At 37.6% G+C, this 22380-nt stretch overlaps 1 protein-coding gene across 1 annotated transcript in view; it reads right to left on the bottom strand.

Annotated features, from left to right (window-relative positions):
* RABGAP1 (RAB GTPase activating protein 1) overlaps positions 1-15498 on the bottom strand; it is a 118299-nt gene extending 102801 nt beyond the window's left edge. Inside the window, exons 1-2 of the mRNA XM_016210947.2 lie at positions 15462-15498; positions 2152-2351 (exon numbers count right to left, since the gene is read on the bottom strand). Of these exons, the coding sequence (XP_016066433.1) occupies positions 2152-2301 (150 nt within the window). The 5' untranslated portion in view covers positions 2302-2351; positions 15462-15498. The remainder of the gene's footprint in view (positions 1-2151; positions 2352-15461) is intronic.
* Between the last annotated feature and the right edge of the window lie 6882 nt (positions 15499-22380).

Here is a 22380-nt window from a genome sequence, read left to right as displayed (position 1 = left end):
GGGCTCATATTAGGATTTGCCTACAGTCCCCCTGGGATGAGAGCAGTTTTGGCCAGGTGCTGTGTCTCCTCCTCTGACCACACCTAGATGCTAAACTCCAGTAATTGTGGATAACTGCTCTATAGTTTTCAACAAGGCACAAACTGCTCCAGGGAATAAAACAAACTGAGACTACTTTGAAGGGAGAGCTCCAGAAGTCAGTGAGTTTTGTTCTGATTCTAGGCAGTTTTTTCCCAGCAATCCTACAGTCAGACCTATATGTCTAATCAATCTAAAAATCTCCTCCCAATTACCTTTCACTACAATCTCTACTGTTTTTGAGAGTACCCTTAGACCTGACTTCTCCACACTCTCAGTTTCTTTCAGAAGAGATTAGGAGCTGTTTTATGGTCCCCTTCTCACTACAGGCAAAACCTCTGAGCCATAGCTGTAAGGCTGAAAGTATAGACAATGGCATGCTTCTCTCTGAGTGATGCTGAGCACTTGGTGGGTGTGGGAGGTGGCATAGTAGTCTCAAGTCCTTTTGGCTTGCCTCTGGTAGTAATGGAACCACTACCTTACACACCAGAGTCAAGGCAAGCGGAATCGGGCTCCTGGTATACTCAGCAGCACTATGTCCAAAGCATAGCCTCCGTGCTGAGGGTAGGGGCTGGAGGAAAAAAGGAAGCCCCGGCCACTGAGTCACACTTGGCCAGCAAAAACTAGCTGGAGGCAGGGTGAGGAATGCTATTGTCCTGCTCTTCCCTGTAAGATAGCCCTCCGACTGTGAACTAGAGGGGGAGAGGGAACCCTGTCTTCTTGACTGCAGCCATTTGGAATAGAGTTACCATCTTGTTTAGCTGGGATAGAGGAGGGAAGAAACTGGTCTTGGTTCAAATAACACAGATTCTTTACCAAATTTTAGTAAATTTCTTTGAATAAATGTTTCTTCATTTGCTATGTCCTTAAGAACATTTCCACAGACTTTCAATGGCAGCTTTTTAATTGTCACCAGTTTTGCTGGGAGGCAGGTCCACAGAGCTCCCAATGCTGTCATGCTGGAAGTGTCTTGGCCAGTGAGCTTTTTTAAAATGTAAACTAGATCATGCTCCATTCAAAACTCTCCAAAAATTCCCTTCACATCTGTAACAAAGTCCAAATTCCTACTAAGTTCTAAAAAGTTCTACATAACCCAGCCCCTACCTATCACTGGATCTTGTCCTTTACTACTTTTTATTTACTTTACTCACTCTCTTCTCTTTCTGTCCTAATAAGGAGGAACCTCCTCAGGGTCCTTCTGTTTTCTGTTACCTGTGGAAAGTTCTTTTCCCAGATTTCTCCATGATCTTCTTCCTCATTTCATTCAGGTCTCTGCTCACGTGTCATTTCAAGACATTCTCTAACAGTACCTGCCCCTTCACCCTTTATCCATGTATCCCACTTTGATTTTCTTCACAGCACCTAAATTTATTTATATTCATTCTCTTATTTGCTTAGAGTCTGTTTCCCCCTTAATAATAAAAGCTCTAGGAGGACACAGGGCTTTACCTGTCTTATTCTCCACTGTATCCCGAGTATTTAGAAGAGTACTTGGCACACAGTTGGTACTCAATAAAGACTTGTAAAGAGAATAGAAATGTCTTTAAAGCTACTTACATTTTAAGTGATATAACAGATAAACTGTTTTTATTTATATCCGTAAAAAGCAAAACAATAACAGAGTATGGGAAAAGAAGTAATAGTTGTTTGGCTGAGAAAATATAAACAAACAGAAGTGGCCAAAAGCCAGGAATTTCAAGTTCCATTTCAATAATCCTAAAAGTCCTTTTTATAAATAGCACTGCTGACCTGCCACTGCCCTTACACTACATAAATCAAAATGATCACCTCTAATTCAATGGTAAAGTGAAAAGATCACTAAAATGACAAATGTTTATACTATGACCACTAATTTTGACAGGGGTAATAGAAGTTTAGAAGCAATCAAATTAAAAATTCTTAATCAAATATAAATTTGTCACTATCACCAATTGTAATAAAACTTTTTAGCATTAAAAAAGGATATTAATTCCACGTTCTCACTTGCACTCCATATACCTTCCCATTAAGGCCACGTTTTACAATGGACTTAGCAAGGCTAAGCAAAAAGAAATGCAGGTTATGGAGCTTTACCTTGAGTCCTGTTTTCTCGTCATCACTTCCATTATTTGTAGATGGTGTCTCATCTCCTTGCCTCGAAACCAACACAAAATCTTCGCTATTAAGAGTGGACACTGAGTCTGAGGAGACACTGATTTTTCCAACAGAAGCCTTGTCATCCATGACTCAAGAATGAAGCTCAACTCATGAATGATTAAGTATTTTTAAAATGCCTGAAAAACAAAAACCATAAAGATACTCATATAGAATGTCTGCTAGATATTAATTTATGTTCTAATTCTTACAAAATATATATGGAAAAACTTTTTAAAAAACACTTCTAAAATATTTTCCCAAGACTTTCACTACTTAGAGTTTAGGTTTTCTATTCCAGATAATAAGGGAATTTGATGCTATTCAGAGCCAAGATATTCCAGATTTCAAATAAATAAAACATATTCCCTTGAGAACAACTCTGTCTACAGTAAGTTATTTGGCATATGTTGTAACTCTATTTTTGGTCTTTAAAATTATAAAAGTATTAAACTTCTGTTTTCTATCCTTTAATTTGTAAAGCTATACACATAAATGATATTGAAAGCACTCAAGCCAATCACTAAAGTTTGTCTAACATTATTGATACTTAAATTTAAACACTAATATGTTTTTAAGAAAGAAAATTTCACATTAATACCCAAGAGAAATAAACTCAAGGCAGGGCAATCATAAATTCTACAACTGGGAAATACCCTACACAGCAAGAAATCAGAAGTCCATTAAAAACTCAATCTTCCCTTCTCACAGTTTCTTAGAACTCAACTCAATAAGAACATTATCAATAAAAGTGTTTCAAGCCAAAAATTCCCAGCAAGAAGTATAAAATGTGTGACTCATGAAAAGCCATTCAATTTTTACTGACTCCTGGAGTAAAACTCAAACTCATCTACCATTTAAAAACCTGGTTCTGCATATTTTGTGGCAATGTTCCCATCTGGTTGCCAAAACAGCAACAAAACAAATACACTGTTATAGTCAGAGAGCTTTAACCAATTAGCAAGAGTAGCTCTAGCTCTATGCTCACCTTGTACCTCTAAGAAGTAAAGGTTCTTAAGAGTCTGTTTAATCTCTCCAATTAAGAAATCCTGATTTATTCTCCGATTTTTAATTGAACATATATTTATTAAACATACACCATATGCAAAGCACTATTTTCCCTTTGAAGGCTCACACCTAGATAACCACTTAGCAGCATGAATCACACAATCCCTGAATATTATAGTTGAAAGAAAACATAGAATTCATAAATAATATTAAACAAATATGGAAATGGAAACCCCAAGAAAAGGTAATTTAACTAGGTATAACTAAGGCTCTCATCCTGAACTCCTTACTACTTTCTATTTAAATTAATTCCCTTGCTTAAAGGCAATCACGGCTCTACATTTCATAGGACTAAATCTAAATGCACCGTGTGGAATTCAGGATGCTCCAAAATAAAACTTTTTTTTTAATGTAGTTTTGCTTCATCCATTCAATGAATACTTACTGAGTGTCCAGAGTATAAAGAACAGAATACAGTAAAAAAGAGATTCTTGCCTAAAAGGAGTGTATAGCTTAGTCCAGAACAGAGGCAAACTGCACAGATTAATAGCTACTGATTTAGGGAACAGTTTGGGAGAGGGGCTTACACAAAGAGTTAAGAAGTATATTAGAGGCTACGTGTCTTTGTTAAGGATGTATGCAGACAGTCCCTGAGTTATGATGGGTACAACTTTATGGTGGTGCAAAAGTGATACACACAATAAATTATAGGAGATATTCAACACTTTATAATAAAACAGTCTCTATGTTAGATAATTTTGCCCAATTGTAGGCTAATGTAAGTGTTCTGAGCACATTTAAGGTAAGCTGGGCTAAGCTATAATGTTCGATAGGTTAGGTGTATTAAATGCACTTTTGAATTATGGTACTTTAAATTATGATAGGTTTCTCAAGACATAACCCATCCTAAGCTGAGAAGCATCTGTACTTTAATATCTCCACGTATCTGCACTCAAGTTATCCTCCTCCTAAAGTGCTTTCCTTGCTTCTGTGCTCCACCAACTCCAACTCCTCATTCATGATCTAACCCTCCCTGTCCTAGTAGCCTGCCCATTTTCACCCGAGCCAAATGAATTACTTGCCCTATTTCTGTTCCCATAGCATTTTACATATTTTATAGTACCTACTATGCTGTATTATAATTTGCCAGAGAATGTCTCTTAATTTAATAATCACATATCTATTTCACAGGTGAGGAAATTGAGGCTTAAAGAGATGGTGTGACTTACTCAAGATAATGGTTGTAATGTAACTGGTTAGAGGCAAAGCCAAAATCTGAACCCAGTTATCTGATTTCCAGAGATTATGATCTTTCCATTAGATTATGATGCCTTTCCAATGCCACAAATTTGGGCCCTGTCCCAAACACTGAGTATTGGGTAAAGGTCTTTATCTTTTTTAAAACTTGTACTTTAGGTAAAGTTTTCATGCTTAATCAGTCTTTTTTATCCATTGTAAAAAATGTTACTAATAGTATGATAGCAGAGGGCCTGGGAAAGTCCTCTAAAGTGATGATCTCAGAGACACTGACAACTTTTTATAATACTCTAGACTCAAAAATAATATACTTGGGTATTTACAGTATGGAACTGAGAAGATATGGAAGGCTCAAAGTTCAACCTATTTTCTTTGAGGAGGTGGCCAGGAAATAGACTTTATAAGATATTTTATTGTTTGTTTTGGGACCTGAAAGTAACTGAAGTGGAAATGAGGCTTATCAAAACACTAAGCAGCACAGGACAAGTTATACAGTAAGACTTTCCTTCTCTGTCCACCATGGGCAGAAGCGAAGAAGGAGTCCAGGAGCTCCAAGGGCTCTGGATAAGCACCCCTTGCTTGGCCCCTATAATGAAAAGGTGACCTCAGAACTTGGTGTACTTCTGGAAAATTTCTAGAGTATTCACAATCTCTGTCTTGAGACCATAGGGCTAATTTTATTTTAATCCCTACTGTATCAGTTACCACAAGATGCTCCTACTCTAATTCTTCATCAGGCTTCAAGTCTAATTTCTCATGGACAAAGTACAAGCTTCCTTCCCAAACACTGCCATCCCTCTTCCTACCTCTTTCCATATTACCTACCACCTTTTGACACACTTTACATTTTAATCATCTGTTTTTAAGTATCATGCAAACTAAAACCTAAGTTCCATGGGGGCAAGGACTTTTGTGTTTCATTAATTGCTGTGTCCCTAACACCTATAACAATGTCTGGCACATAGTAGGTGCTCAAATATTTGCTAAAGAAATAGGATAAATGGCAAATAGAGATGAAAAAGCAAAAGCAAGGGTCACCCAATGAAAAAGACCATCTTTTATTGACTGACAATAAGAAGTCATATTTGTGCCCTTGCGAGGTGGCTCAGTTGGTTGGAGCATCGTCCCATGTACCAAAAGGTTGTGGGTTCAATTCCTGGTCAGGACACATATATGGGTTGCAGGTTCGATCCCTGGTGGGGTGCGTGTGGGAGGCAACTAATCAATGTTTCTGTCTATCAAATCAAAAGAAGCATGTCCTCAAGTGAGGATTGAGAAGGAGAAAAAAGACGACATATCTGTGATGGTAAAGCACACAACTAAGTCAGAAAAACTCAAGTTAGAATACCGGTTCTACTACGTACTAATGGTGTGAGTCTGGTCACACTGAGCTTCAGTTTCCATAAGTGAAAATGATGTATTATCTAGCTCATAAAGCCACTATAAAAATTACCAAGGAATATATACATATATCATTTATCGATGCACACAGAAAATTATAAGCACAAAATACTTACAGCTTTTCAAAAACTAACTTCCAATTTTAAAAGAATTAACAAGTATCAACTGCTTTAGGTAATTAAATTTAGAAACAAATATTAGGGCAAAAATATACAGCTTTCCTAATTCCATATTCTAATTTGTTTATATCTAAATAAATATAAAGGTATACGTAAAATGAATAAAAATGTATCTCTTTATAAAACTTCACAGATTACTAAGATGTATACACATCTCATTTTATCATCCCAACAATTCTGTAAGTAGACTGAGTAAGGATTTTTATCCCATTTTGTTTTATTTTTAAAAAAATATATCTTTATTGATTTCAGAGAGAGGAAGGGAGAAGAGATAGATAGAAACATCAACGATGAGAGAGTCATTGATCGGCTGCCTCCTGCACACCCCCTACTGAGGATCAAGCTCACAACCCCGGCATGTGCCCTGACCGGAACTGAACCGTGATCTCTTGGATCCTAGGTCAATGCTTAACCTCTGAGCCATGCCCAGTTGGGCATTTTATCCCATTTTAAATAAGGTAATGTACACACGAACACCTGGTACTTGGTAGGTACAGTTTGTTTCCTTCTTTTATACAAGTGATGAGCCTAGACCCTTATAACACGCCCATTTACCAAGGGGGCTAGAGAGTGCAAATTCAGAAATGTTTCCTTCTCTCTATCTCCTTTAATAAATCAATTCACTTAAAAGGATAGGGAGTTTTGTTTAATTATGCAGCCTCCTGCATCAAACCTAAAAGTTCAATTACGTTATACTTTTCATTACTTCATCCTCTTGTTACTTTTATCCTTACTGACACATAAGAGATCACTAGAGGGATTTTCTGGTTGAAAATGAGTCTTATGATATCAAAACTCTTTATATAAACTTTTCCCAAATTCACTGCTCTGTGCCGTAAGTGACAATTTCACACCCAACTATGCACTTCAGCAAAAATGATACCAAATATGCACCTCGATCTTGTAAATGAAGATTCAATTTCATTTTCAATGTCCCCTAAAACACTCCAGACCCAGAAGATAAAGGTTCTTCTTACACTCCTTTGAAAGCAATCAATTCCTGGATAATCAATATTTACTTTTTAAAAATTTGTGAATTTTTTTTTTTTTTACAAAGTACTACTGAATATTTGTACTGTTTCTAGTTAGTAACTACCATCAGAGCAGTAACATAAAGTGAATTGGCAGTGGCATGGATTTGCTAATGTGAAATTAGTAGAGGCAAAAAGCACCTCCCACTAAGTGACCTACTTAACTTGATAAAAGAGGTGTGAGTGGTACTTTTAACTGAATGTGACATGCTTGAGACAAACTGTGCTAATCCAGGGCTCTGGTTCATCTTTATTCCCTTGGTTTTCCTGAAACTCTTCCGAAGGAGTAGTATTAACTGCCTCCAGCTCTACCACTTCAAAAGGATTCCCCACTAGCACTGAGCAGTCCTCTCAAAAACCTGCCCATCCCCACCTCTCACCCTCATGAACCTCTCCTTCTAAAAGTCAACAACACAATTTCAAAACCTAGAGAATTCTTTTTCATTCTCATCTTACTTCTACCAGCTGAAATAAATGAAAATGCTGACCATTTTCTTATTCTAAAACTCTTGTTTTTGCCTCCATTTTCTACCTGACCATCTTTTCTCAGCTGTCATTTAGGTTCCTTTTCTTCTGCCCATTCATGACATTCCACCCCGTTCCTCTTCTTTTTCCACATCCCACCCCCCCCAACCCCTGCTACCTTCACTAGCTCACATGTTCACAGCTTCTCTTTACCTCTGACAGGCTTACAGGGGTAGAGAAAAAACACAAGTAAACAAGTGCTTATACTACAGTACAGTGCATGTCTGATATAACAGAGGGCTCTGCTACATGTGTTTCATGGCCATCTCAAAATCAATTCCACAAGTGCAAAGCAGACCCCCATTCATCACAAAGGCAAGTTCTTCCTCACAGGTTTCCTATCCTGGTTAACAACTGCTGATCCAAGACAGAAATGTCAAAAACTCCTTGACTCCTTTTCTCATTCTCCACTGAAATTCAAGTGGGTTTTAGTTTCAGAACATATCCCCCAAATCTATTCCTTCTTCACTATCAGTCATGTTACTGACTTGTGAGTACTTCATTCTCTTTCAACTTCACTACAACGTAAGTCTCCTTCTGTAGACTCTAGTAATTGGTTATCAGGGCCCCATAGTTAGTTAATTTCTAAGATCCCTATTGGATCATATATCCCACCCCTTCCTCAAAACCTCTGATTGCTCCTGACTCAAAACAGAAAAAAATTCAAACTTCTTATATCATTTGTTCTTCAAAATCTCTGGAGCCAATCTATCATTCTAGTCTTAACTCGCCCTATGAAACCATACCAGACAACTCACTAAATTGGTCACGCATGTTTATGTTTCAAGCCTTTGCTCGTGCTGTTTGCTAAGCGAGGAATGTGTCTTCACTTTCTCAGTTAGTCCTTCCCCGCCCCAGCTATCTGGTGATATAACCAAACATTCGACCTCCCCATTTTCCTCTGCAACATTCCTTATTTCCCTCTAGGGGTACTAAGGATTTTCGTTTGCCTTTAAATTCTACCACAGAATTGCAGCATTTATCACACAGTAAAATTTTATATCTTTCTTCTACTGCACTGCATTGGTTAATCATTCCAGAAACTGCTAAGTATAAACCGCAGGGTAAATGCTGGGAATACAGCGAGCACACAGTCCCTCTGAGCTCCTTGTGGACAGGGATCTCCGAGTTTATTCATACTCTCTTCATATCCTATCCTGCCTACTGTCAGCACTCAGATCTGAATGCGTGAGTAATTCTTCACCAGGGTGTAACCGGCAGGGTCTAAGTAATGCGAGGACGAATGACAACTGTGCTATACAGCACTACCGTGCACGTGGTTGGGATGCGAATATGAAAGACTGCAATGAAGAGACTCAAAAAGAACCACCCTTGAGTGCGCCTGACTTTGGCAGGTTGCCAACTGTCACAGCCAAAACAAGTTAAACAGCACTGAGCCACAAACCATACCTTGGATTCCCTTTGGACCAAAATACTCTCTTATCACTTCTCTCCCAATGCCTATCATTTTTGCTGTTCAACGAGTGAGCAAATGAGTGCAGCTTTAGGGAATCTTAAGGGAATCTTAAATCACCTTGCTAAATCTAAAGAGTTCCAATTTTACAACCAACATGGTACTAAGAAGCTTTACATGCATTAATACTAATCCTTACACTGACCTTGCCAGATAGGTATTAACTTCGTACAACAGACAAAGGGGAACTGGACTGGTTCAATAACTTGCTTAAGTTCAGAGAGAAAATTATGGAACCTGGTCCAAACCCAGGTACCCAGGTACCACTGTCCATTTCTGAAATGCATCTCTCCTCTAGGCTGTTCCTCGCTCCATTATCCCCCATTCCAATCCATCCTCTTATGCTGCTCCCAGTTGTATGCTCCTAAAACACAGATCTGATAAGATTACTTTCTGCTCAGAAAAAGATAGGAAATAGCAAAGTAATCAAATTTCAAAGATACTGTAGCAGGCCAATTCCTGTGGGTTTGTAGCCCTTTAAAATTAATCAAGCAGAGTGCAAAGAAGATACAGTATTTTTAAAAATCGCACCATATTAATCTCAGCCTTTTTCTTTTTTTCCTGGCTTTGAAGTTTGTTTCCATGCTTTCGTTTTCAGATGAATTTCTCACAGCCTATCCCTGGGAAGGGTGGGGCAAATCTAACAAAACAGAAAATCATCCTTTCTTCATAAAATAAAATCCTTTCTAACACTATACTAACTGCTAAACAATAGATGTGTCTCTTCATTTAAGTCTGACTCTGAATCTGAATGCAGTTTCTTTGAATTTAGTGAGGTAAGAGAACCATATTAATAATGTAAGCTTTCTGAATAATTTCAGCTTAGCTTAAAAAAGCAAAAACAAAAGAAAACAAAACTTATTCACCTTGGGCCTACAGCACTTAAAGGCAAGATAAACCAGTTTATCTAAAAGTCAGGCAAATTTTAACCAATAATGCCTGTGACAATTTATTTCCTTAAACTATGAAGTTACTCTTTTAGTTCAATTCCAGATGGAATATAGGAAAAAGGCGTTTTTGAGTTTTAATTTTTTAAAGATTTTTAAAGTTTTAATCTTCTAAAATTGTGGTTAAATATACTTAACATAATCTTTACCCTTTTAGCCATATTTAAATGTACAGTTCTGTGGCATTAACTACGTTCACACTGTTGTGCAACCATCCCCACCATCCATCGCTATAACATTTTCATCTTTGTCACCTGAAACAACCACTAAATAACAACTCCCATTCCTCCAGACAACCAACATTCTACTTTCTATCTCTAAGAATTTGACTGCTCCAGGGGCCTCATTTAAGTAACAGAATCATACCAATATTTCTGTCTTTTTGTGACTGGCTTATATCACTTCAAAGTTCATTTATGCTACAGCATGTGTAAGAATTTCCTTTCTTTTTAAGACTGAATAACATTCCAATGTATGTATATACATTTTCTTTATCCATTCATTGGTCAATAAAAGTATTAAAAGACTGGTTGTAACTTAATAGGTTCTTTAGAATAAAACTCACAGAATCAGTACAAAGTGCCTAAAGTAGCCAGCCAATGTTTTCAGAGTTATTTCGTACTTTCTCATGAGTAATGAAGCTTCATTAAACTTTTCAAAGTTAACAGTCTCGTATATTTTTTTAAAAAACACACCAACTGGGAGTTGAACTTCTCAGTCCTTTTTGGCACGAAATGGATAATATCATAGCTTCAGTTTCTCATATGTAAAATGAGGGGACTGAACCCCTTCTATTCTTTTGTGAATGAGAGTATCCAGGAAAAGGGGCTGGGGGAGGGGGTATGCCAGGTGCTTTCCAGTCCTAATCCTTGATGTAAACAATTAGTTCCATTTTTACAAGTGAAGAGTCATTAAGTAGGTTACCGTTAGTTATATACTCAGTAAGTGCCAGACTTGGGATATCTATCTTTTTTATTCCAAAGTTCACACTCTCCCCTCTATATCTTGATACCTCTAATGAAAGATATGAGACGTAAGAGAAAGGGATGAAATGCACCTAAAACTCATTTAACACTACTGATTAAGTGCAATACTGTTAACACCTGAAAAATATAACCCATATAAGTGGTTTCCCTATGTTCCTGTGGATATTTCAGGAAACACCACTTTAATTTTTCCAGAACTCTAGGTATGCTTCACTTCAACACAGTATATCTGAAACTAAATATTTATATTATTTGGATGCCATTTCCACAACAGAAACCTATCTCTGGGAACACAGAAAAAGTCAGCTTAATATTAACGTACTACTAATTCACAAGGTCAGGTTATATTTCTGACCTTGCTAGTACAGATTTTTTTAAAAAAAGACAGCCTTGTCTTTACTTGTTCTGGATCAGATTTCTAAAGCATAATATAATTCACTTTAGTGTTTTATAAATATAAAATTATGAATATTTTTAAGAAATGCAGGAACACCCAAAAACTTTTCTTCCTTTTAGGAAATTAGTCATGTTTCTTCTCATCCACAGTGAAGAATCTATTCCATTTAGAATTATCAACCTGTCTACACTCAGATCTGAAACATTTATAGTATTCATTTCTCCTTAAACTATGTGAATTTAACGTTACGCAAGCAAATTGTTCAATAGATAACAAAAGCCTACGATAAATGCTGTAAATTTGGTTTCTCCTTTCTATGACCTCTGATTTTCATGGGAATGTATAGGCAAACCACAAATGTTTGTGAGAAGACACACATTTCATGCATTTTCTGATATAAGACGACCCTGGTCCACAGTGACACAAGGACGGTGGGACATTTGACAAGTGTTGGCAATCAATAAACATTTTCTGAGCACCTTCATCAACAGCACCACAATAAGCACTGCGTAAGATTTTTAAAAATAAATATTTAATTAAGTTCCACAGGTGTTTTTAAACCTATCTGAAAAGATCTTTTCTCACAACCAAAAGCAAAAATAAGATTTTCTCCTAGGGAACAATTTTAGAAATCACATTTTTCTTCAATTAACAGAGAACTGAACAGGTAAGTACAATAAATACATAACCATTTCTTTTCTGCAGATATATCAGAGGTCTATTCATAGACAATTGTGCATCACAGCAAAGGGATTTATGTGACATGTTCCTACTCTTACAGTGCCAGAATCCATTTATCAGCATACTTCAAGGGCATATGGCAATTTATTACCTCTACAGTAAAAATATTAAAATGATAAACTCCAGGCTCTTCCCTACAATAGTATTATACAAATGCCCAACATTTAATCCAATTTATCCTTGAATGGGGTCTCTTAATACTCTTGATATTTACACTACATCCCCAATGAAAGATTCTGCATATCAATTTTTTCCTGATACAAAGGTCACCCTCAGAAAATGGAAAATAAGATTATAACCACAGGTTGATGGTTATAATTACCAAAATATATAAATAATGGGAAGTAGGGAAAAGAAGTTTTAAAAATAGTCAAATTATTGTTAAGCTTTAAGAAATAACATTTTGTTAAAGTTACTACAAGAACTAACTTGCTAATGTACCTTAAGAAATGTCAGATTTTGGTATGGAGAAAAACTTATTACCACAAAGATTAACAGATCCCAGAGAGTAGTGATTCATAACATAAAAGCTGATGCAACCTTAACTGGAGATACATAAACATGCATTAACTCTTAGAGAGGTGCACACTTCCAAATTCAGCAGCATAACTGTACAATTGATACGACTCAGTTTTAGAGCCAAGGTAATATATAGCATTTAATGTCATGCATGAACTTAAAAACAAGTTTTATTTTTACTATTTAATGATCCATAGAAAAGGGGATTGGGGGGAAGGTTAGGCCTTATAGAACTCTGCTATGATAGAAAGAACAATCTTCAAGAAATTCTCACTGTTGACTATCTCAGTGTATTGCCGTTGCTTTGGAAAAAAAACTTCCCAGGCTAAATTCTATAAACTAAAGTGTTCATGACTTGCAAACTACCATATTTGGTCAGACAGTCTTTGCACACAAAGAGAAACATGCTGTTAGGGTCAACAAGAGTGGTTACAATATAAGTTTAAATGTCTATCTAGTATTGTTTTGACTTACAAGTTTCAAAGAAAAACGATCTCTGAGGATCATCAGAAAACTAAGGGGTGGGAGGGGCAGAACAAGGTAACAAAACTATTGCAAAAAGAAACAGCTGTTAAATTGATACACTGCTGTTTTTTCATATATACCAATGGACATACATCTTTAGCCTTGGATTTTCTTTCTTTGGGATCTAACTATGGAAAATCAATAAAACAAGGCAGTTACATACAAAACACCCAAATGTCATGCCCAACTCCACTTTATATATATTGGTTAAATTAGCAATTCTTTAATACTTGAGTTCTATCTCCAGGAAAGATAATACAAGTTTTATACTCATTTATTCCACGTGCTTGAGAAGGTTAATGATATCTGATCACATTGAAAACTACAAAGATAATATTATGGGCAGTCTACATAAGAGCCTCAGCACACTCAACAGTAGCACCAATTTAAACGAATTATTTTCTGAAGCCTGTAGTCAAAGGTCACTTGTTAAAACAATTACTGTGAAATGATGAGACCTTCAAAGCAGGCTTTATTTTAGCTGGAAACATGCTCAATAAAAGACAATGACTTCTTTAAAAGAATCTGGGCTGTAAAGTCTAGCTGGAAATATACTCAAGAAAAAACAATGACTTCTTTAAAGAATAAGGGCTGAAAAGTTGAATACAGTTGTGGAAAATCATGTCCCCCTCATGTAGATAACGTGCATAACACACTTCTTTCAATATGCAGTAGAAAAGATAGGAAGCAGGTGCCTTCACTTTTACAGTACCACTACATAGAACACTATGCTAAAAATGCCAAAATGCATATACAATTGATAGGTTAATTATCCTGAAAAACATATACCTTAATGGCAACAAGTTAACTGTAAACTGAGTTATGAAACTAAAACAACAAAAAGTGCACCAAAAATAGCAACGGTTCAATTACAAATCTGAGTTAATAAATTCTATTAAAGCTACTCGTGAATTTTAAATGTTACCAATAAATCAATCATGGATTTAAACTTTACTAATGCAAACTGAGTTCTACAAAAAAAGACCACAAAGAACTCTCTCCCCTATTCATTTGCAGTTTTAGTAAACCCTACTTAAAAGCCTTCAATATATATAAAACAGCACTCTCCACATACTTTAATTAAGGCCAAAAGGACCTTTGTTTAAAAAAAAAAAGTTGAATGTGCACTTCCCTGGCACCTAAGCTTTTTTTCCCCCCAACTACTGTTCAAACATCAGTTTAATGTGACACAGTTCAATTCACCCTCCATTGTTTTTTACTTCCTAAATAAACAAAGCAGCTGAACACACACACACGCTCTGGACTTACTACTCCAATTACACATATGTGAATACAGGTGTTTATTGGAATGAAAATATCAAATGAATTACAAAACCTGCCCCTGACAGTTTTTTCCATCGATAAAAATAACAAAAGCTAAAAGAGCTCACATTCATATTGGAACAGGATTTTGAACTAACAGAGTACTTGTGTGGGCAACAGTATCTTAATCACTTTTGCTTTCAAGATAAATTAAAAGAATCCCCGACTACTCCTAGTATGGAGATGCCTGTAAAAGCAGGTGCAGATGTTAATAGTTTGAATGTTGCGGACCAAAGAACTACCAGGCAATGGACAGCGAATTCTTGGAAGTCTGATTATCCTCTGGCTCAACACCTAAAACCCTGAAAGTTGCTAAGAATCCAGACATAGCAAGGAGGTACTGGGAGCAGATATTTAAAGAAGATGGGGCGAGTATGGTATGCCGAGGACACTTTAACAGCAGGCGTGCAAAATGAGATGGTAAGGCCAACACGAGATGTCAGATCCACACTAAAAGAAGTCTTTCAAATTAGGCGCAGCCCAGGAAAGCTAGCCGAGCCCGAGGCCAGCCTAAATCAGATACAGGCCCAGTGGGCAATGGGAGAAACTGAGGCGGAGCGAGCGGCCAGATTTCCACATAGACCTGGCCGAAAACATTCAAGTCAAAAGCCAAACCGGCTTTGCTGGGAGCCCAGAGGGACGGCCGCAAGTGCAAGAGTCTGAACACAGGCACCCACCCAAGACAGGGGGAACCGGTTTGGGCAGGGGCTCCGGGAGCATTCCCACCTGCGCATGCGCCCTCTCCCATCCGCCGCAACTCCCCCTCCCCCCAATCACAGCTCCCCTCACAACCGGGCTTTTCGAGGGAGCGGAGCGCAGTCTCTCTGGCCCAGCCCCGCGGGGTGAAAACACAGCTTCGTTCCCCTCAGATGCCGTTGGAAGATACCCCTAGCTGGGTAGAGGGAAGGTGGGAGGAGGAGGGGAAACGCGGCCCTACCCGACCCGCCGTCTCCTCCTCCGCCGCCCGCCGTTCGCCGTCCCGCAGGCTCCGTCGCCTGGGCCTCCCCAGCCGCCCTGCCCCCGTCTTCCCCGCCCCCTTACTCACGTGAGAGCGGCTTTTTCCGCTCCCCGCCCGCCTCCTGCCCCGCTTCATAGGTCCGCGGCTGAGCCGCGCCGCCCCATTGGCCCAATAACAGGCGGCGGGGGCGTACTTCCTCCCCTCGAAGCCCCACCTGGGCTTGCGGCCCGCCTCAAGAGTCTGCGCCTGCGCGGAGTCTGCACCGCGAGACAACGCTGAGCTCGGGCGGTGGTTGGGCTTGGACAGGTAGTGGCGACGCGACTGCAGCGGAGACTGAGAGCAGGACGGGGACGGAGGGATGGAGGGGAGATGGAGAGAAGCACCTGTTGAGCCTAAGAGGGTTACCGTGATAGACCAAGGAATCCTCTGCACACCTCTCACCTTCAGTGCGTTTTCAAAAGCAGCACAACAGTGTTATTCAACTCACCTGGCCTTTATTGAGGGCGCACAAATGTGTCAAAGATTGTGATGGGTGCCGGGTATTTCATTTGGCTTTGTTACAAACGTGAGATTGATTTTTCTCGTTTTACTAAGTTACAGAATTCAGTGTAGAAGTAAAACTTCTCAGTCCAAGGCCTTGAGATTTTTTGAGACACAGAGTAGCACAGAAATGAACAAGGATGTTTCAGTGTTACTCGAAAATGCACTGGGATTTGATTTTAAAATCATTCAAAAGTGGTACACAGCACCAATAATATGCCTTTTGCTTAAAGCCGTCCTGAATAAATTTACAATGTAGCTGGAAATGAAAATAATTATTAAAGGCGCTATTTAAGTCTTGATAATTTATAAAATAATTCTACAACCTCTTCCTTAATCTTTTCCTTTTTTAATTCAAATAGCATATGCTCTTTTCCTGGTGAATGACTTATTCCCAATGTCTTCTTGTGGACATTGAACTCAAATCAACCAGAGAAAAAGCTGTGCTCTGTTAGAGTCCTCTTCATGACTTGCCTATTACATTAGACTTGCTGAACTCCCTCAGGAAATATTTTGTTCCTTTTCTCCTTATACACTTATGTAATAATACACACCCATTTAAAAGTATTCAAATAATAGATACAGTAGTAGGAAGAAAGTAATGCCCTGAATTCCTGACACCATGTCTAAACCACTTTTAATATTTTGGTGACCATACATTCATGTATTTCTTGATTCACATGTATGTACACCCCAATATATATGTGAATCTTAAGATAAATTTAAAACAAAACTTTATTACAGAATCAGTATAGTATGCCTTGGAGAAAAATTAAAAATACAGACAGGCTAAAATAAAAAAATAAAAACATTGCATTCCCACCCCCAATGTTAATACTTTAATACATATCTTTCTTTGTGTGATGTCACACTTTTTCAAAATGAGATCACAGAGTATAGAAATCTACTTTATCCAACGAACAACATATATGTTATTATTTCAGTAAATTTCCTCATCTAATTCCTAGATCATATTCAAATTTTCTATCAACCATAACAATATTTTTACTGCTGGCTTTCCCAAATGAGTAATATTTCAGTAAATTTTCCTCTCATTTAATACCTAACTATAATCAAATTTTCTGTCGCCTGCAATACATTTTTAACAGCTGTTTTTCCAAGTTAGTATCAAATCCAGGACCACACACTGCATCTGGTTGTTATGTCCCTAAGTATTTTTTAATCTAGCACTTAAGAAAAAAATTTAAAGACATTGGCTTATTGAAGAAATTAGACCACTTTGAGCACAAGTTTTCCCACCTTCTGGATCCAAACAGTTGCTTACTCAAGAGGTCACTGAGTTTGTTCCTCTTGATTTTGTATTTCCTTGAGATATGACTTGCAGTTATACCTCAAGGCTCAATGAATTAAAGTCAAACATTCTGGGCTAGCACACATATAGGTGATATGTTATACTTAATGTTCCATTACATTAGATACAATACCAATAGTGATATAATGTCGACCACTGAGTTAGTGATGACATACGTAGTTTTCATCCAGGAGTCTTTTTTTTTTCTGGGAGTCCATATTTTAAATAGATTTTGTATAGTCTATTTCAATGCTCACCAGTGCCAAATAGCTTAATATTTTAGCCAATCACAGAAAACTAACTTTGGTTTACAAACATGCTAAACTTTTTACAGTATGTAGTTTTGTACCTTAGAACATATGGTTAAGGGTGTGTGAGTGGACTATAGGACTGGTCTGAGAAGTGCTATGGCAAGCTGGAGTCAGAATGGGAAGGTCCATGAATACTAAAATAAGGAAAATGGAGTTCAATCTACAGATACATGGGTGCCCTTAGAGGTTTTTAAGGACAGTATCAATATCAGATTTGGGTTTTTCAAAATCATTTTGGTAGGAGTATAGAAGGCAAAATGAGGGATGTAGTGGGGCTGTGTACATAAAACAGTTTGAAGGCTGTCTAAGATCAGAAAGGCTTCAACTAATGTGGAAGAAAATGGAAAAAAAGGAACAGGTTTTAAGAGCTATTTAAAAAAGAAATATCCTCAAGTGTGTTATTTCTTAATTCTGCCTACTCAAATCTGATTTTTTACCCCTCTACTGATTTTCCACTTGTTATGCTTTTCAACTACACAATTTTATTTTTGTTCCTTTTAATAATTTCTCTTTAATGATAGTTTTAAAATCTTTGTCTAGTAAATCCGATATCTGGGCTTTCTCCAAAATGGATTGTTTATTCACTTTGTTCCTTTAAATGGGCCACACTTTCCAGTTTCTTTGTATGCCTTGCAATTCTTATTGAAAAATGAACATTTTAAATTTATAATATGGTAGCTCTGGAAATCAGATTCTCCCCCTTCCCCAGGGTTTGCTGTGGTGTGGGGTGGGTATTTTTTTCTTTTTCTTTTTTTAAATATATCTTTATTTATTTCAGAGAGAGGAAGGGAGAGGGAGACAGAGAGAGAGGGAAACGTCAATGATGAGTCATTGATTGGCTGCCTCCTGAACACCCCCCCTCTGGGGATTGAGCCTGCAACCCAGGCATGTGCCCTGACTGGGAACTAAACCATGATCTCCTGGATCATAGGTTGATGCTCAACCGTTGAGCCATGCCAGCTGGGATGTCTTTTTTTTTTTTTAAACTGTTGACGAGTGTCTCTGTGCCAGGGAGCAGGATCAGACTGAGGTGAAAGCCCAAGTTCTTCTTGGGTTTCTTTGAGCCTGAATCTATCCCTGGTTAGTGAGGGAACCTTTCTAATTTCCCCCATATAATTGGTTGCTTTGAATGTCCTAATCCTTAAATGGCTGGTTTCCAAATGCAGTAAAAGAAAAAAACAAAACAAGAAAGATAGGTTATGTTCCTTTAAATCCCCTGGAAGCTAGTACACCTAATTTGAAACAATGCCAGCCAGCCTCTGTGCCTGACCCTCAGAACTAAAAAGCAGAAATCAGCAATCATAATACAGAACCCCAGTATTTGGAGAACAAGGTTCTCACTTCCCATCCAGCAAGAGCACTTGAATGTAAACATGGCTACCTGCCATAATTTGGAGGGGTAAGAGATGGTTAGGTATTACCACACTGAACACTGACACTAACTGAAATTAACCTCAATTTACCAACCAAGCTTTCCCCTGGAAGATGGAAGTTTTCAAACAGACTCCAGAGTTCCAAAATAGTTACTTCCATTTCTGCCAAGATAATTGTTGTCTAGGTAGAGAGATGAGTTCCTTGTGCTTCCTACTCCATCTAAAGAACAGGGGGGGAAAAAAAAAAACATGAACAAAGGCATAGGGATCTGTAGGACACTACCAAGAAAAACAAAATATCCCTGTGTGAGTCCCAGGAGAAGAAGAGAGAAAGGAGAGGAAGAATAATTATCAAACTGTAGAAAGCCAAAGAAAAGAATCTTGAAAGCAGCAAGAGGGAAGTGACTAATCATATATAAGGGATCTCCATAAGATAATCAGCGAATTTCTCATCCTAAACCTTGGAGGCCAGAAAGCAGTGGGTTGATAACATTCAAAGTGCTGACACACAAAAACAGTGTTGATAAAGCATTCTATATCCAGCAAAACTGTTCTTCAAAAATGAGGGAGAAATTAACAAAAAAAAAAAAAAAAAGCCAAGGGAGTTTATTACCATCAGTTACCACTGAACCTGCCCTTCAAGAATGCTAAGGGGAGCCCAGCTGCGTGGCTCACCAACCTATGATTCCTGGTCAGGGGGCACATGCCGGGGTTGTGGGCTAGATCCCCAGCAGGGGGCATGCCGGAGGCAGCCAATCAATGATTCTCTTACCATTGATGTTTCTCTCTCTCCCCCCATGCCTCTCTCTGATGTCAATAAAGACATATTTTTTAAAAAAAAGAAGAACGCTTAGGGGAATCCTCAGGTTGACCTGAAAAGACACTTGACATTAACTAGAACCCATATGAAGAAATAAAGATATCTTTTCAAGATTAATACATGGACAATTATAAAAGCAAGCATTATTATAATTATGGTTTGTAAGTCCACTTTTTATTTTCTCCATGACTTAAAAGACAAGTGAATAAAAATATTAACCTATTATTGGACACAATGTTTAAAGATGTAATCTATAACTTCAATAACAGGAAGAGAGGACAGAGCTGCACAGGAGTTTTTGTATGGTATTGAAGTTGGTATCAATTCTATTAAATTGTTATAACTTTTGGCTGTTAAGTGTAATTCTCACGGCAACCACAAAGAAAACATCTATAGAAAACACATGGAAGGGAATGGCAGGTGAATCAAAACACTTCCCTCCAAAAATCAAACACAGAAAAAGGCCGTAATGAAGAAAATGAAGGCACAAAAGCCATAAGTCCTATAGAAAACAAACAGCAAAATGGCAGAAACAAGTCCTTCCTTATCAGTAATTACTTTAAATGTAAATTGCTAAAAGTCTCCAATCAAAAGACAGAGGTGGGCAGAATAGATTAAAAAATAAAATAAAATAAAAAAGTGATCCAACTATATGCAGTCCAGAAGAGACTTACTTTAGACCCAAAGACATTAATAGGATGAAAGTGAAAGAATAAAATAGAAGATATCTCATGTCAATAGTAACCAAAAGAAGGCTGGGGTGGTTATATTGAGAACCGGCAAAACAGACTTTCAATTTATTTTTAAAGGTTGTAAGAGCCCGGCCGGGCATGGCTCAGTGGTTGAGCATCAACCTAGGATCCAGGCAATCGGGGTTCGATTCCCGGTCAGGGCACATGCCTGGGTTGTGGGCTCGATCAATGACTCATCATTGATGTGTCTCTCTCTCCCTCTCCTTTCCTCTCTCTGAAATCAATAAAGATATATTTTTTAAAAACTAAAGGTTTTAAGAGACAAAGAAGGACATTACATATTAACCAAAGGTTCAATAAAGCAAGATGACATAAAAATTGTAAACATTTACACACCTAGTAACAGACCATCAAAATATATAAAGAAAAAATAGAATTAAAAGGAGGAATAAAGAGTTCTACAGTACTTGAAACTTCAATACTCCGCTTTCATAATGAATAGAATCTGTAGAAGTAAGGAAATAGAGGACTTGAACATCGTAATACACAAAGTCCACCTAACATACATATAAAGAACAATCTACCCAACAACAACAGAATACCTTCTTTCCCAGTTCACATAGCACATTCTCCGTACCACCAACGGTATTAAAAGAATTATTCACTCTGACCAGCTGGGATTTAAAAGAAAAACGCAAGGGGAGGTTCAACATAAAACCAATCAATGTAATATATATCACATTAAAAAATATAAGAGGAAAAAACCCCACACATGATCATCTCAATTGACACAGAAAAGGCATTTGAAAGATTACAATCCCTTTTTATGATAAGATCTCTCAGCAAACTAGAGAGAAAATGCCTCAACATGATAAAGGTATTTGTGAAAAACCCACAGCTAACTACTCAATAGTTTAGCTTCCCCTCTAAGATCAAGAAGTCAAGGATGACTACTTTCTCTGCTGCTTTTCAACACTGTACTGGAAATTCTACCCAGAGCTATTTAAAAAAAGAAAGAAAAGAAATAAAAGGCATCCAAATTGGAAGGGACGAGGTGAAACTATCTCTGTTCGAGGACAGCATAATCATAAATATAGAAAATCCCAAAGAATCCACAAGAAAGTTATTAGAGCTAATAAACTAATTCAGCAAAGTTGTAAGGTACAAGATCAACACACAAAAACAGTTGGTTCTACACACCAGCAATCAACAATATGAAAAGAAAATTAAAAAAGCAATTCCACTTAACAATGGCATCAAAAAGAATTAAATACCCTAAAAACTAGGAAATATTGCTGAAATTAATGAAGACCTAAGTACATAGAAAGTAATTATGTATTCATGGACAGGAAGGCTTAAAATTATCTATACTACCAAAAGTGATCTACAGATTCAACTCAATCTCTATCAAAATTACAACAGCCTTTTCTTCAAATGCACACTGAAAAAGGAGAATAAAGTTGGAAGACTCATACTTCAAAAGTTACTACAGAGTTACAGCAATTAAAACATTATATTAACTAGCCTAAGGGCAGACAAGTACTTCAATGGAATAGAGAGCCCAGAAATAAACCCTCACATATATAGTCAACTGACTTTTCAGCAAAGGTGCCAAGACCATTCAATGGGGAAAGGACAGTCTATTCAACCAACAATGCTGGGGAAAAAAAAAACAAAAAACCCCTATCCGCATGCAAAGCAATGAAGTTAGTTAGATATAGCAGTGGTGACTTTCACTCAGCATTGTGAATGTACTTAATGCCACGGAACTTTACACTAACAAATTATTAAAATGGTAACTCTGTGTGTTCTACCACAACACGTCCCTCCACTCCCCAAGTAGACAGAAC

This window comes from Miniopterus natalensis, chromosome 12 (assembly GCF_054644295.1).
Source record: "Miniopterus natalensis isolate mMinNat1 chromosome 12, mMinNat1.hap1, whole genome shotgun sequence".
In the NCBI taxonomy this organism is placed as follows: domain Eukaryota; kingdom Metazoa; phylum Chordata; class Mammalia; order Chiroptera; family Miniopteridae; genus Miniopterus; species Miniopterus natalensis.
The sequence above is the reverse complement of the archived record's forward strand: the minus strand, read 5'-3'. Positions and strand labels throughout refer to the sequence as shown.